Genomic DNA, 17,841 nt, shown 5'->3' with positions numbered 1-17,841 from the left:
AAAACACATGCAGTTAACTATCTGACTTGCGTATTACTTAATTCCTATTGGTTTATGGTATTTTTCAGTCAAGTGCCATATTTTGTAGATGAAGCAGAGGAAAGGAGGTGTGGATGGGCTTGCAGGAAGGGCTCCTAAAAGGTTTTTGTCAGGCACATCTTAGTTTCAGGGCCTCAGGCCAGAAGGCAGGAGCATCCCTTTGACATCTGCTCACAGTATTGCGACAAACAGGTACAAATTCAGCTGGCTCTTCAGAGACAACTGGTAACAGCTCATGAACTTCTAAGGAAACAAAAATAAACCCTCACACATATCCTCCACTATCAGTATCCAAACGTCATACATTTTCACAATTAAATTTAGATCATTCTGGTCAGAGGTGTCTATACTGTATCACTTTTTATTTAAATATTGAGATTCCTTAACTTTTCCTGAGTGACCAGGTGGAGCCAATTACAACCATCTCAAGGTCAGTGCTATGGTGGGGAGGCAAGCAGAGGATGTAATTCCAAAAAACATTACTGGCTTTGCAATAGCTGATAAGATACATTTATAATATATTTTCACCTTCCTAGTTATAGTCTACTTAGGTTACCTCAACAGAGATGCATCTGTATTTCCCACATTCATGGAGAGGAATTAGCAGTGTATTGGAATCAAAGAAGAGAAATCATGGTTCAGATTCTAAATTTATCACAAAGAAGCTACTATAAGTTTTAGAAAAGAATTCACTTTCTATGAACTGTCTCTTCTTTAGCGTTGAGGGACACAGTCTGGAGAATGAAACCAAGTTATGACCACGAAATGTCTCTGTGTGGCTGATGAACCCATCTGGAGAGGGAAAAGTGAGTATGGGGAATGGAAGTGGTTGAGGAGGCTAGTTCTATTTACTTAAAAATAATTTTCCAAAGTATAGGTGATGCTCAGTTTATCAACATATGTGATACGTATAAAAACTGGCCCATGGTATTTCCTTACCTAAAATGTGCTCCCAAATTGAGTTCTGGAGCAAAGGGCTTATCTGAAACAATGGTGGAGCCAATTCCTGAAGCCTGGACAGGAATCCGGTAGGTGTTGCTATTTTCAACATCCAAAATGACTGTGTCTTTGAATGTCACTATGTCATTTAGGTTAGCAGTCAGTGTCAGTTCAACATCACTTTCCGGGGGAACCATGCCTTCCTTGGGTTCAACTGTCCAAAGGGACTTTTCGTGTGCCTGTAACACAAGACTTCAAGTTAACAGTGAAGATATTCTTGGCTTTTCATTCTGCACGTCAAAGCCCTTTATACTTCAAATGAACTCAACATCAGAGACAAATATTACTTTTTTGAATCAAAGCAGCTGGGTGTTTGTTGTGTTTTTCTTTTTTTTTTAAAAGCAGTATGATTCCCAAGAGCAAACCTACAATTCAACTTCTGAATGCTCTGTGAAGATTCTTTACATCTCTCAGGATGACAGCCCAGTTCTCTAATAACCTTGTATTAATTACCTGCTCTAATCTCCAAATTCTGAGATACCAACAGGAGGTACTACATCCTTCCTGGAATTAGGAATTTTTAAAAGAAATGGCTTTCAAGTGCAAAGTTTCAATGATGTTTTAGTAGGGATGAATAGTTTTCATTAATGAACACAACACAGGAAGCCATGTTGATTTCTATTATTTCATAATAATCAATAGAACTTCATTTGCTAAAATTCCAAACTTATTTTGAAATGTGATAGGATTAAATTATAGAGTTGGAAGTATCTCCCACCGATCTGTTCCCTTTAACTGCTAAGATCCTCATAGCTCACTGTCTTTCCTCCCTGATGTCTTTGGCCAAACAATACCTCTCAATGAAGCCTACTCTGACCATCATATTCTAAATTTCAAACCTTACCCCCATACTTCTGATCCCCTTTACCTTGCTCTGTTTTCCCCTTAGCACTTATCATCTCCTAACATAGTGCATAATTGACTTAGCACACTTCTGCCCCCTTGTACTATGATATAAGCTCTCCATAGAAGGGATTTTTGTCTTTCTTGCTATTGTTGTTTACTGATATAACCCCAGTACCCATAACTATGTCTGGTACATGGTAGATAATTAATAAATATTTGTTAAATTAATTCATGTATCTGATTTTCAATCAAACCCTTTGATGTCAGAGAACTCATTTCTCATCTAAGGTAACTCATCCCTGGTTTTAACAACTCAAGCTGTTTGATATCTCTTCCTTATATTAAGTAGAGATTTTTTTTTTTCCTTTTGACCTTCCATACACTGGTATTTGGTCCACTCCCCTGGAGCTAAATAGAGTAAATCAAATCTCCCTCTTGCTTAACAGCCCTTCAAATCCTGCATCCAGCTTTAAAAGAAAATCTTGTATGGCACAATGAGGCTCCAAAGTAAGATGAAAATTTGGTTGAAGTGTCAAATAATAAAAAAAGACTCATGCTTTAAGTACCTTATTTAATCTAAAAATATAAACTCTGCTTATTTGATAGTAATCTATTTTCTCAGGCTGCTTTTAATATTTTTCTCCTTTTATGTGATTGATTGTAGTGCAGTTCACTACAGTGTGTCTAGTTATGGGTTTGTTTGTATATCCTGCTTAGAATTTGCCACCCTTCTAGAATCTTGTGGTTTGATACCTTTTATTTCTAAAAAAAATTCTCAGCCATAATGTGTTTATTTTATTTTATGGGAGACCCAGGCTGTTCTGATCTGATGACCAACAATGCGTTGGCAAAGACTGAAAAAAGAAGAGATGTAGAGATCATTTCAGGACTTCCAAGATAATAACTGAGAGGCAAAGTCAACCTTTCCACTTTATTGGAGAAGAGTTTGATTGTTCACTCATGAATCTTCCTTGGCTCCTCATATTCTTCTAAGTAGGGAAGTTCACAATAAGCCCTCTAACGAAAAGTGTACAGAAGAAAATAACTTAAAAACAAACGTAAAATATATTCTGTGGACTGAATTTGAGAGAGCATTCCAGTCCAAAATTATCCTTCCTTTATTTAATTTCTATGGTGTATTTCTCCTAGCAAAAGGAAAAAGAGAAATGTAAAAACATATGTAGCTCAAAACAAATAAACAAAAGCTCTAGGAGGGCTTGGTTCACTGTAAAGCTACGGATCAGAAACTTCCTGACAAGCATAGATCAGGTTAGGAAAAGAGTTGCACTGATGATCATTGTAAATAAGAATGTATGTTGCAATTTGTAGGCAGGAGTTAGAAATTTCAGCTAGGCAGAATCTCACAGGATGGCAGTACCTTGGAAAGTCACCAAAATCCAGGTCTGGCTCCAGTGCAGATTCAGAGACTGGATTTGGTCAGTGGATTCTGAATTATCACTCTCTGGGAAACAGGCTCATAGGTACTTAAATAAGGAAAATCTAGTATTTATACCCAAATGCCAATTTCCCAATTAACAATGAAGGAAAATCCTATTCCACAGATCAGAATGCTAATTATATTTCCTCCTGGTTTGAAGTTCTGCATGGGAACTAATAAGTAAATTACATTTTAAAATTTAAATAAATTAAGTGAAACAAAGAACAGTTGTCAAGATTATAAAGTGTTTACAAAGAGGATATAGATGAATGATGATGAGGAAATTTTATTTTAATTTTGGCATTAATGGAAATTATAGATTTAACTCTATGCCAAGAGTCCAATCATTATTCATAATCCTTTAATATGGGACATCTCTAGAGACATGGATATAAAAGACAACAATTAAACATTAAATACCACACTAGATAAACTAGGACTGAGATGGGATATTTGCATGTTAATTATCTCCATTCAGAAGATACTTTCTGAAAGAAATGCTGGTGCTTGTACAACTCAAACTGTTTTTCCAAAATTTCTCTCTAGGTTTTCTACCCATAGTAAATTAGCCCTAGTTAAGTACTAAAATATTAAGAAAGCAGTAAGCAAGTCTATCTTTCTAGAATATTAACCTGTATTTGTATATAATTTTACCCTAAAATATTAATAACAAAAAGATAATAAACTTCATAAATTTAATTTTTGAGATTATAGATTGATTACTATTGGCAAGAGAAACTACAAGGATTGAATGCCACTATATTCTGCTCATGTTTAGATTCACAGAAATAATTTCTTTGCATTTTTAAATTTATTCATATTTTTTAAAAGTCTGTAATAGTCCAATCACAGCAATGTAGGCTTCTTCTAGCATGCACTTTATAACTCTTACAGCCTCTACCCATGACCCAAAACTCTTACAGCCTCTACCCATGACCCAGTTCCAAATCTGCTGTCACATTTTTAGGAATTTGTTACAGGGGTACCCTACTCTCAGCACCAATATCTGTCTTAGTCAGCTGGGGCTGCTATAACAAAGTACCATAGACTGGGTGGCTTATAAACTACAGAAATTTATTTCTTACGATTCCAGAGGCTCTAAGTCTGAGATCAGGGTGCCAGTATGGTGTAGTTCTGGTGAGAGCCCTCTTTCAGGCAGAAGACTGATGACTTCTCATTGTATCCTCAAATGGCAGAGAGCAGAGCAGAGGAAGTGAGCTCTCTTCTGACCCTTATTAGGACACTAATCCCATTCACGAGGGCTCTACCCTTATGACCTCATCTAATTCTAATTACCTCCTAACACCAGCCCCACTGGAGGGTAAAGTTTCAGCATATGAATTTTGGAGGTACAAACATTCAGTCCATGACATTCTGCCCCAGGCCCCCAAAATTCACGCCCTTCTATATGCGAAATATATTCATTTCATCTCAACAGCCCCCAAAGCACATAACTTGTTTGGTTTCACAGGCTTACTGCTCGAGAGGAATTTCACCTTAGGATGAATGTACCTTGAGCCTCCCTCCTGTCTGATTTAGTTGATACTTAGATTCTGGACTTCAGACTTTAGAGTTGATACTGGAACAAGTTAAGACTGCTGGGCTGTTGGGATGGAATGAATGTATTTTGCAGGTAAGAAGGACATCAATTTGGCGGGGCCAGGATGGAATGTTATGAACTGAATGTTCGTGTTGCCCCTAAATTCACCCTTTATGTGACGGTATCAGGAGGTGGGCTTTGGGGTGGTAATTAGGATTAGATGATATCATGAGGGTGGAGCCTTCATGAATGGGATTAATGTCCTCATAAGAGTCACTTCCTCTACTCTGCTCTCTGTCATGTGAAGACACAATGAGAGGTCACCAGTCTTCATTTTGGAAAAGGGCTCTCACCAGAACTTGACCATGCTGGCATCCTGATCTTGGACTTCCAGTCTCGAGAACTATGAGAAATCAGTTTCTATACTTTATAAGTCATCCACTCTATTGGTACTTTGTTACAGCAGTCTGAACTAAGACACAGCCCCAAAGTGAAAATACTAATCCTCTAACATATTAATCATAGAAAGTGACACAAAAGATGAGTTCTAAAGAGCTATAAATGCAACTTAAATTTTCTATAGATATTATTAATGGGTCATTATAGCTTCGTTTCATTGGCGTTTTTATTACAGTAAATAGGAGTCTGTCATGTCATTTTCAGTCTGACCTACACAATCAACGTAATATATGGAAATAGATTTCCTGTGCTTGAGTAACCAGCCCTGTCTTTGCTTAGAACTACTTGTTTTACCTTCAGTTTTTTTTTTTAATTTTAGGCTACTATTTTTAGATAAAGTAATGTCAGCTACTATAAAGTAAAGATTCATGATGATCAATGGCTTAATTCAACAGAAGCTTATTTCTGGTTCACATGCATTCCAATTGGTGGCAGGAGTGAAGATGTGCTTGTGTTTCATTCAGTCATTCAAGGACACCAGCTAAAAAGATTGACATGTTTAACTTGGGGCTTCTAAGTCAGTCTGCACATTGACACTCGATTGGCCAACAAGAGAAGAAAGAGAATGGAAGGCCATGTGTTAAGATTTTATGCACCAAGTCTGGAAGTGGTACACGTCACCTTTGCTCACTTCTACTGGCCAGAACTCAGTCATGCAGCCACACCTAACTCCAAGGGAGGCTGGGAAATGTCATCTGCTCTGGGTCCAAGAATAAAGGAGGATGGGCATGGTGAACTGCTAGCTACTCACCGCTAAAGCTACCTTGTTGGTTTAGTCCACTGTCATGTCTTAAGGTTTTTCCCCAACTACCCTGGATGTCAGATTCTGGAAAGTGAAGAGTTCACTCCATCAGAACACAGGCAGCGTAACTTGGTATTTCAACTTCTATGGGAATTGCAGGCCTGGGGTTCATGTCTACCTGCTGTTAGGACAAAAGGAGGGGCAACTAGAAGATAAAATAAGAATGTTCTAGGCAAGATCATCTCACTCTGTTGGCCCTTCTTCCCAAATATGTGGCCTTTGAGCACTCTATATATAGTTTTACTCACTTACGAGGCTCAGCTGACAATTAAAACATAAATCAATGCCATTTTTGTCCTTTTATCAAGACAACAAATGCCTTTAAGAGGAGGATACTGTCAATGTCATCTTTCTTGTCCTAACCATTTTATTTTCTTCCTCTAGCCAGTAGCACAGGTCAACCCTCTGTCTACAGTAAAGAGAGGGTGTCATCAGCATAAATGCTATTTCAAGTCAGAGGATATTAGTTTTCAATGGATGGGTACCATTTCTATTCTGATTCCTTCTGACACAGGTTGGCTGCTCTAGAAAGAAGTCCTGAAGTTGCTCTCCAGGGCTGAACTGGTGAGTTTTCTTTTTGATGAAGCTTATTAATCAATGTTTGGCATAAAACCAGGCAGCAAAGTATATCCTAGAATCCAAGAACAAGGCGCATTAAAATGCCAGCTGCGAAGGTACTGGACTATCTTTACCCAAAGTTAGGCTCTAAACCACTTTAACCTTGGTCTCTGGCTTTTAGGGAGTGTTCTTTGTTTTTAGGGAGGACTTGGTCTATGTGACATTTTCTGTTATGAGATGGCAAATTTGAGTAAAGAAGGAATGGATGAATGATAATCATAGATGCGGAGGACATTCAGTAACCCTTTCAAAATCACAATACAGCAAGACAATGACTGATAGGTTAGGAAGGAGAAGTCTGAAGGAAAAGAGATGTTGCGGTTTGGGCTCAACTGTCAGATATTGGGCATGTCATGTCACCATGCCTGGTCTCAGTTTTCCCATCTGACACTGACTGCACCTTCTGCATAGATGGTTAAATGACGTAATGCATGTAAAACTCACGATAGTGTCTGGCACATAGTAAGTCCTCATAAATGACAGCTACTGTCATCATTTTACCAAGAGCTGGAATATCCCCACCTGACACATTATGAGCTCAACAGCATTTTCCAAAAAAAAAAAAAAATTACAAAACTGAGAAAACAAGGATGGATGCTAAGAAAGCATTTAACATACAATACTCTTGCCAGAAGAGAAGCATCTCACAGAGGTTTACAGTAGACTGAAGTCTAAGACGGCCTCCAAAGTTATCTTCTCCCAATTATTCAATCAAACACTAATCTAGGCTCTGTGGTGAAGGGATTTTGCATATGGGGTTAAGGTCCTAAATCAGTTGACATTAAGGAAGAGAGGTGATCCTTAGTGAGTCTGAATTAATTAGGTGAGTCTGACTTAATTAGATGAGTCCTCAGAAGGGACTGGGCTCTTCCTAGTGAGATTCCAAGCATGAGAGGGTCTATGCAGGAGGCCACATGGTGGGGAACTGTGGGGGGCTTGACAGCTGACAGCAGTCCTTGGTTGACAGCCAGCAAGAAAATGGGGCCTCAGTCATGCAACTGCAAGAAAACCAACTCTACCAAACCTGAGCGGGTCTAGAAATGGATCCTTCCCTAGTCAAGCCTCCCGAAGGGAAGGAATGAAGCTCAGCCAGCACCTTGATTTCAGCCTCCTGAGGCCCTCAGGAGAGGATCCAGCCAAGTCATGCCTGGACTTCTGATCCCTGGAAACTGAGGTAGGTAATAAAAGTGTGTTTTATGAAGCCACCAAGCTTGTGGTAATTGTTCACATGGCAGTAGAAAACTAATGCACGGTTTCGTATGTTTGTTTCAAAGATGACAAAAATGAGCTTTCCTAAGCCTTCCATCAAAATTTCAGCAACAACTGCCTCTGTTTTTTTCTGCGAATTGGGGTTGGAAAGCTGGTCATACAGCAGCCCATGAATAACACGCACAGCAGGCTGGTATGTGCATGTGCCTATGAAGGTGCGAAGACAGATGGATTGTGATCTTTTGCATTTCAGAGTACCATGCCCACTGGCGATGAGTGTTACGTCCTCCTCCCTGAGGTTTCATCTCTCTTAGGATAACATTTACTTTTTATTTGACAACAGGGCATCAGCGCACTTCTTAGGCAGTGCTCAGGTCCCAAGGTAAAACAGCCAGAGCTTTTGTAAGTTACACTATCATGTATTTAATATTTGCCATGAAAGGCAGAAGTGTCTGCACATGTCGTCTCCACAGTAAATGAGAACGATGCGCTCAGGCCAACCTCCTGTCCTGCTGTGCTAATGACTGTGGGGCTTGAAGGAAGGAGCACTGCGCGCTTTTCTTCAAAATGACTTGCTTGCCGGTTGAAATCTGCAGGAATTTCCTTCCATGGAATGACAGAGAGGACACAAATAACAACAGGAATCCATGTGAAGAGTGAGGGATTGCTTTGGATTTATACTATTATCTCAGCAGATGATCAATTCTTTGTGGAACAAGAACAATGAACAGTCATTGAGGCTTTTTTCTTTTTTGTCTTCTAAATGGTACCTCTAGTCATATGGTTCTCTACCCTGAAGTGAGTCACTCTGCTGCTTAAAATTAACTGCATGTTTGGAGACGAAGTACAAAAGAAATGGTGCCGGAGCTTTACAAGAGGGACAGAGAGGGTCACGATTAAAAAAGGGGGCTTTAGAGTATGTGGTGACCTTTAGAGTATGTGTAGAGTATTTGTAGCCAGGTGATATTAGACTAATTTTTCAAATCTAGGTTTCAGTTTGCTGATCTGTTAAATGTGGTACTTGAAGATGAAATAAAATGGTTGCCAAGCATCTAGCACTTTGTCTACCATGGAGTAAATAATAAGTGGTGGTTATTGTTAACATTATCTTCCAAAACTTCATGTCCAGTTCTCCCTCCTGCTTGCCCCCTCCTCAGTCTATCTTGTTGATGGGACTATCTTTGACACACCTGATCCTGTGCCTCTTCTACTGGAGATTCTGGATGGCTCTCCAAAGTCTGGACTAGTGGTGCTGAATCTCTTTCCCCTTTGAGAAATCTATGGAACCCCTCCATAGAAAAAAGTACACACACACACTTCACCACATGAACACACATACCCCATGAACACACATACCCTAAACACATATCCTAAGCTTTGCATATAATTTCCAGGGTTCGTGGACCGCAAGGATGGTGGTTATTCTCCTGTTTGAAACAAGGCAACCTACAATCAAGACTGGTATACAGGATAGGAGCCTCCAGTCTGGAGGATTTATTCCAAATTCTTCATTAGAGCGCCCCAAATCACGTTTCCAGACTTACTTCCCAGGCACTGTCAATTTCCAACATGCATCCTGGGCTTTAGCCACACCAGATCTTCCCAAGTATGTTGTATATCATTATTGTTCTCTGGAAAGGTACACCCCATTTTCCTGAGTTCCTTCTCCTTATCCCTGAAGTATCCACTCAAACGTGCCTTTCTGTCAACATTCTTAATTTCACAGAATTAGCCACTTTCTCCTCTGGGCTTACATATAATATAGCACATTGTAATACTGTGTTGCTTTTGTATCCATTTCCTTTTTTTTTTTAATGCTGTAAACTCTTTGAAGAAAGAGATCATTCTATTTACTTTTACATCTCTCCCTTCAGTAAACACAGTTAGCACAGTTAGTACCCAGCATGGAGGATATTATTGGTCAATAAATATACAAAAAATGTTTAGCATCACCAGTAAGCCAAAGAAACATACACTTAAGTAACAGTTCAACATTTTTTTTATCTGTCAGGTTTTGCAAAACTAACAAAATGTTGGCAAGAGTCTGGGAGAGGGTGACATTCTTCAGCACTGATGGGGTCAGGGTAGGATGTAAATTGGTACTAGTCTTCCAGGAGATAATTTCAAAAGATGTATCTTAGTTATGTTCATGCCATTTGACCCAGCAATTACATTTCTAAGCATTCATTCTAAGGCAACAGTTAAAGACTAGAGCAGCAATTAGGATATGAGCATTGTTGACAGTGGTGGAAAAACTGAAAACCACCTATCAGTAGGGGATTAGTTCAGTCAACTGTGTAGAGACAAATGATGCAGTAAAGTCAGTCACCAAAAATGATCTGCACAGGAATATGCCTTAATAATTCATGTCAAAACTGACATGAGTGAAAATAGCCAGTAATGAAATAGTATTACTCGATGGTGGGAAGGCAGGAATACATAGACACATCCACAGTAAGGATTTGGAAGATGTACACCCAAAATCTAATACTGGGTATCCGCAGGATGGCACTATGAGTGATTTTCTTTTCTTTTAATTTTTATTTGTTTCATAAGGATAAAGTTTTTTGTGCAATAAGAAGACATACACTTACATTTCTTGAATAAATAACTCATCCTAAAAGGATATCAACAGTCTTTCCCTTTAGAGCTCATTTAATTTTAACTCTGTTTGCTCTCTTGCTTTCGATTGATACCCAGTTTCCTTCTTCCTTAGAAGCTTTTTCTTTAAAAATAAATAACACATGGCCACAGGGTAAAATTCAAATGGCTTCAAGGGTAAAGAGTCTTTTTCTCTCTCCCATGCTGCCCATGGCCACTAGTTACCATCTCCAGAAGCAGCCACTGTTCACAGTTTTTTGCATCTTTCCAGAGACACTTTATGACTGAAAAAAAAATACATATATATATATATATATATTTGCATATATACTTTTTCTTGCATAAATGGTAGCATACTTATACTGTCCTGGAGCATGATTTAAATTTTTCAAATTTTTATGAAATGTTCACATCCACACAATTTATGAAGTTACATGGTTCTAGAAAAGGTATCTTGTAAAAAAATAATAGTCCCTTGAACTCAATCTCCCAAACCTTCTCATTCCCATTGTTGCCCATTAATGGGAAAACTACTGTCTTCTCTTGGTATTCGCCTCCATGTCTCTAAGTAATCTACTGCTACTTAATTTTTCAGTTTGAGCCTTATCCACTTGCTTTTATGGAAGACAATGATGGCTTTTTTTTTTCCTGTCCCTCTCTCCATGTCTCTTTTTCTCTTTCACTTTCTTCTCTCCATTCTCTCAATATAGACAAAAGTTATTTTCTGGTGAGAAAAACATTTGCATTTTGGCCATTATAAGCACGCAAATATTCACAGCTGATTTATGATAAGGGTACTAGGATTACATCTCCTTTCTGGTGCCACTTTCATTTTCCCAGGAATTATTATCCTTTCTTTGCTTGGTTTTTAATGTATTAACATGGATTTATCCCCAAACTCTCAGTCAAAGGGGTAAATCTCCTCTCAGTACTTTTGGAAACATCAGATTTTCTACCAGTTCCACTTTCTTGGAGACAAATCTCTCCTGGAGTCATCTGTTCTGTAACTGTCCTATCTGGACTGGCTGCTGTCTGGGTCTGCGATAAGGTCCTAGGAGTGCCACACAGTGATGTCCTATGTGTCCCTTGAGTTTCTCACCTGTGTCTGAGCTCCTGTTTCCTGAAATCATGTCTTTCTCACTTTGGTGGAGCACATTCTTCAGTACCTTCCTGAGAAAGGGTCCCTGAAGAGAAAATTTTTTGAGATCTTGCACGTCTGAAATGTCTTATGCTACCTCCACACTTGATTAGTTTTCTGGCTGACAAAATTAGGATTTATTTTCCTTCAGAAAGTCTTTTTTTCCCACCAGTGTTGCTGTCACAAGAAAGTTGATGCCACTCTGGTTCTTAATTTTTTAAATTTTGACCAAATTTTATTATTATTTTTCCATCTGGAAGTTCCTGCAGTCTTATCTTTGTGTCCAGTGTTCTGGAACTTAATAATGATGTGCCTTGACATGAGCCTATTTTCATCCATTATGCAGCATATTTGATGAGTCTTTCCCACACATTCCCCTCCATCAGTTCTGGATACATTCCGTGAATTATTTATTGCATATTTTCCTCACCTCTCTTTTTAAGTTTGCTCTTTCTGAACCACTATTTGGATCTTAGAACTCCTGAACAAGTCATTTTATTTTCTAATCTTCCTTTCTTAGTTTCTAGCTCGTTTTCTTATTGTTCTACTTTCTGATAGCTTCTCAATTTTATTTTCCGATGCTTTTGTCTAAATTTTAATTTTTGTGTTCATTTTCTTAAATTCTATGAGCACATTTTTGTTCTTCTTTTAAAAAACACCCCCCTGTTCCTATTCATGGATGCAAAGTCATCTTTTATTTTCCTTAGATTATGAATGATCATTTTGTTCGATTTTAAGCTTTCTTCTCACTGTATTGTCTTGGTTTCCTCCAAGTTCTCATTTATGTTTTTTGGTTTCTTACTTCTGCATCACAGGCTTTTCTGTGGAGCTTGGTTTAGTACTTACATGTGTAAGAGTGAAGCACTAAAACCACTGTGCACTAGGATGGCAGCTAGCCAAGGGCCTTCTATATGCCCAACTATCGTTTATTTCTGCCTTTCCTTGTGGCTGGCGAAACTGTCCAGAGAAGAATATTCCAGTCTTCTGCCCATGTTCTGGGAATTGAGAGAAAAGGGGGCTGGAGTTCTACCTTTCAGTATAAAGATATTCCTGTAGTCCTCTTGTTTTTCTAATGGTACCCTGCCCTCAGCAGTGTCTGGGGAGTCAGCAGCCAGTTTAATATTATTCCTTTTAAGGGAAACTGTCTTTTTCTCTGGTTATTTCTGGTTTTTAGCTGCTTTACGATAATGTGCCTAGGGGGGTTTTCTTTGTATTTATTTTGCTTTATGTTAATAATGCTTTCTGAATCTGTGGCTTGATGTCTCAGCTATTATCTCTTTTGCTACATTCTCTCCTCTTATCCAGGTACTCCAGTAACCATACTCCCTGTGTTTGTTTTACCAACTCTTCTACATTTTCATCATTTTATCTGTCTGTGTTTCACTTTGGGTAGTTTCTTCTGATCTTCCACTTCCACACTGTCTCTTCATCTGTATGTAATATGCAGTTAAACCCATCTATAATGAGTCCCTAATTTCAATGGCTGTATTTTTCAGGTCTTCAATTCCCATTTGTTCTCTTTTATACTTTCCAGATCTCTACCAAAAATTTAAACCTTGCCTTTATTTCCTTGCGTTTATTATGCACATTGTAGTTTTCTATTAACTTCTCTTGACTCCTTGTATGCCTGGTAATTTAAAAATTAAATGTTGGACATCATATATGAAAATTGTAGAGACTTTCTGAGGCTTAGAATGATGTTTTCATCCTCTGGTGACAGTGGGGGAATCAACAATCCTGGATCTCCTTTTTCCAGGCAGAGATTAAAATGATTTGAAGTGAGGATCTGTTCTAGTTTACCTTGGTTCCCAGGATGTAGCATTTCAGAGTTCTAACCAAAAGTCTGGGAAGTTCAACATTCTCTAATTTTATCTCTCACAACTGTCCTGATTCCAATTTTTATCTTCTTAGATCAGTGATTTTTCTGAAAGCTCTTTTCAGTTTTTCAACCTCTTTTAGAACTACTAGGAAAAGTAATCACAAACGTTGGGCATGTTATGTCTCAATTTCCTTTTTCTTTGGGGTTGTCACTGACTTTGTGGCTCCATCATTCCCTCAAACTCATGATTTTACATATTCTGCCCAGCTTTTCTCCTTGTTCTTAGAGGGAAGTAGTTCCGAAGGATAGATTGAACTGAAAGGGCTTGGTCACTGATGTGCTGAGAGTTCCTGTTGGTCAAACAATTGTAAAATTGACTTCCCCTTTTGTGGGGAAAAAAAGACTGTGAGAATTTTAAGGCCAGCTGGGTTTGACTGTGTAAGGGAGGCAGTTATTTGCAATTTACATTGCTCTTAAGTAATATGTATCAACAATCTTTTAAGGCTACAAGAATATATCTTTGAATAAGGACCATACTGTTTTTTCTAAAAGTCACTGCCTTCTCAAGATTCAGTGAAAGGTGTCAGATCAAACCCAAGGCATGAAGATAGCCAGATAAAAGGAAACAGGACTGCTATGAGCACAGAGGCATGATATACACAGTGTCAGGAAGCATCTGTACAAATACATGAGTAAATAAGCTCCAAGGAGCTTAAGAATCAGAGAGCTAATGAATCTGAAATTTCTAAAGCAACTTACTTGCTAATAAACCTCTTTTCTTTGATGCAGAACACATATGCATTCATCAATAAAAATGTTTTATATTTTACAAGATGGCTTCACTGTCAAAAATTTAGAGAAACAAGTGAAGAATGAGGAAAAAGGCAGCATTAGAGCTCCCATGTGATAGAGCTCTATACGATATGGATTAGTTAAGTTTGAAAGCTTAGGACCTCTCTGAGTGTGCCTCATTTCTTTTTCCTTCTTACCTAAGAAAGAAATATGAAAGACCTTAAGATATAATGTCATAAAAATTTATGTCTTTCCACAAGCCATTTCCCCTAGATCTTTTTGTCTGTCAATATTAATAATCAAATATTGAATGCAGAATGCTTATTTTTCACCAGGAGTTTCTACATAGATTATCATGTTTTATCTTCTAGAGGCCATTATTAGTTCCATTTAAAGAGAAGGAACCAAAGGCTCAGAAAGATTAAATAACGTGCCCAGAATGTTCATGCAGAGTTAGAATGTGATTCCAGATCTGACTGAATACAGTGTACTTACTCTCAGTGGTACAGAATACTACTTCAGCACTCATATACTCAACCACCCTGGGTTGAGTGAATACCCTAGGGTAAGACAACTCTGCATGACACATGTCCATGCCTACCCTCAGATAACATTGTTCTTCCCTCTGAGACACACCCCAATTTAATGTTCTAACATCCCAGAGGGGGATTTTTTTCTTCCAAAGTATGAAACCTAATGCTATATACAACAATTTCATCACAACTGAAATATATATATATAAAAAAAGACGTACCCCAAGTCCCATCCTACACAGACTCCTACTATGTTATATATGTCCTCCCGTCTCTTTTCTTTCACTTGTGATAGGGAAGAGGAAATGGGACTGAGGAAGAATATGATTTGCTCCCTGATCGACATCATATAATCTTGATGTATGTGGACTGGGGATTTCATACCATCAATAAACTTTTATACCGTGCTCCTTAACACATCTCTTCTTGTCTTTGCTCATTATATAAAAGTGTTTGTTTCATTTTGTATTAGCTTTTTGCCAGAGATGATTGTCTACTGCCAGCACACAAACAGGCAGAATAAATTCTTTAGTTAATAATGAAAACGATAGGCATCCCTTAAAAGTAATGTGAATTGGTGTCTTAGTCAGTGTGCGCTATTAGAACAGACCACAGACTGGGTGGTTCACAAACAACAGAAATTTATGTCTCACAGTTCTGGTGGGTATGAAGTCTGAGATCAAAGTGTCAACATGGCCAGGTTCTAGTGAGAGGTGTTTTCTGGGTTGCAGACAGCCATTTTTCTCATTGTATCCTTCCTCACGTGATGACGAGGGTGAGCGAGCTTTCTGGGGGGTCTCTTTTATGAGGGAACTAATCCCATTCGTGAGGATTCTGCACTCATGACTTAATTACTTTCCAAAGGCCTCACCTCCTAATAACATCACATTGGGGGTTAGGATTTCAATATATAAATTTGGAGGGGTGGACATAAACATTACAGTTGGATTGATGATGATGCTGGTAATGGTGAAGAACTTATAAATTTTTATGGAGGAGGGAAGGTGGGACTTGAAAAAAAGGCACATTTGATCCATATAAAGGAAGTTTTGCCTGAACCTCCCTCTGAGGTAATGAGTATTAACTGTATCTCTGAATAGTAATTAATTAGAAAAAACAATTTGCTAAAGCTAATTAAGAGCTGGAACAGGCAGAATGAAGATGGAAAGGCTTACAAAGCATGGAGGAAACCCACATATTTTTCTTTTATTTTCTGGATAGCTCTTTAGTGACAAGGGAACCAAACTTCCTTTCATTTTGTTTTTAGCTTATACTCAAACTAATCATATCCAATCAGTAGAGCTGTTGCTCTAGATGCAAGGAAGGTGCTGACCCATCATGTTACCTAACATTCAATCAATAGCTTTCCTTCTCTCAGCGTGGTTTATAATCAATATGATCTGCTGGAATCGGTCTTCTGAGTTTCACATTGAGCTACGCCAAAGTAAAAGTGAAGGTGGGGGTGAGAGGCTCACCACTCTGTCAAGTACAAACCTTTGCTTCTGGAAGTCTCTGGGTGTCATTGCCACTAGTGATCCTCTTGTCACTCAGAGTCACTTGGTGTGGCTCAGAAAGAGCACAGTCCACTTTGGAGTGGCTATGACTTTCATGTGGTAGAAGAAAATATGCCACATCATGATAAACTAGAATGTTATCCTCTTCTTAGTTCCTTATTCCTGTGAGTTTATTTTATAGATTTTTTTCGCAATTTAGGCCAAGATATAAGAACTCCACTCTCTCATGCCAATTGAAGACACATTTCATTCCCCTTTTGTCAGTGCTCACTGATAATATATAGAACACTATTAAAAAGTAGTTAAGAGGTCTATAAATCAATGAGTTTAAGCTTTAAAGCATGCCTTTCAACACATAGAAAAAAGAGATAATATTTTGAAAAATGAAAAGCCAGGCATAGTTATATTCAAAACCAAGGTAAACATTGTATGGGCCAGAAGTAGAAGAGAAACAGTAAGGGGGCTTGAAGCCACAGACCTCCTGGGCTCTAGGTCCTGAAACAAATAAATGAAGCTGAAGGAAGAAAAATGGAAACCAAAAAGATCTTCCAGGAAGTAAGGGATAAGGGCCCAGGTCCCCAGCTAAGAGAGATTCCCTGTGTCTGAATAAAGCTCTGATGTTCCCAAGGCTATAGTCTACACATTTTCTGTGCCAGTGGTGATGTACATGGTGGTGAAATAGAGATTGTCAGTTAGACAGGCCCTAGGCCAAGCCACTGCCCAGTGTGATGACTGAATCTGTATCCTCATGTGAAAAAAGGCTCAACACTTGATTCTGGATTCATGAAGCTTGTTCAGGATTAAGGCAAACGTAGAGATTATCAAATATTTGTAATGATAAAAAGTATTACAAATAAAAATGTGTGGTATGCAGCTAAAATGTTGCATAAAGAGAATATTTAAAAACTTTAAATGCACTATTAAACTAAGATTTAAAATATGTAAATTAAAAATTCAAATTAAGGTGATTGAAAAAGACCAAAATACTTACTAAAAAAAGTAGATGCATAAAATGGAAAACTAAGGGCAGAAATTAGTTTATAAACATTTTTAAATCATAAGAAAATATTTGGAATAATTTTATGCAATACATTTGCAAACTTAGATAAAACGAACATTTTCTAGAAACATTTAAATCTGAATAATCATCATAGAGAGTGAATCATTAATTGAAATTTCCTTACCACTTCCCATACACCTTCTACTCTCAATAAACACACCAAGACAAAGGGTTTTATCATCAAGGAATCCTACTTTATATTATATAGATTATATATAGATCTTTTCAAAGATTAGAAAAATAAGTAAAACTTACTTATATTATAAGAATACACTATTCCTGATACCAAAACCGGAAAAGTAGAATGTAAAAAAAAAAAAAGTAAACAGATACAAATACCTAAATTATACCAGCAGTGTACTCAAATAATAGTATATTATAACTGCTTGGATGGATTCATCCCAATAACGTAAAGGTGATTCACAATCAGAAAA

The 17,841-nt window shown here is 37.9% G+C and overlaps 1 protein-coding gene across 1 annotated transcript in view; it reads right to left on the bottom strand.

Annotated features, from left to right (window-relative positions):
• Positions 1 to 17,841, bottom strand: part of HYDIN (HYDIN axonemal central pair apparatus protein) — a 373,932-nt gene that overhangs the window by 152,055 nt on the left and 204,036 nt on the right. The window contains exon 21 of the mRNA XM_032486698.1: positions 979 to 1,217. Within this exon, the coding sequence (XP_032342589.1) occupies positions 979 to 1,217 (239 nt within the window). The remainder of the gene's footprint in view (positions 1 to 978; positions 1,218 to 17,841) is intronic.

This window comes from Camelus ferus, chromosome 9 (genome assembly GCF_009834535.1).
Source record: "Camelus ferus isolate YT-003-E chromosome 9, BCGSAC_Cfer_1.0, whole genome shotgun sequence".
NCBI classification, from domain to species: domain Eukaryota; kingdom Metazoa; phylum Chordata; class Mammalia; order Artiodactyla; family Camelidae; genus Camelus; species Camelus ferus.
This window is presented reverse-complemented; position numbering and strand designations above follow the sequence as displayed.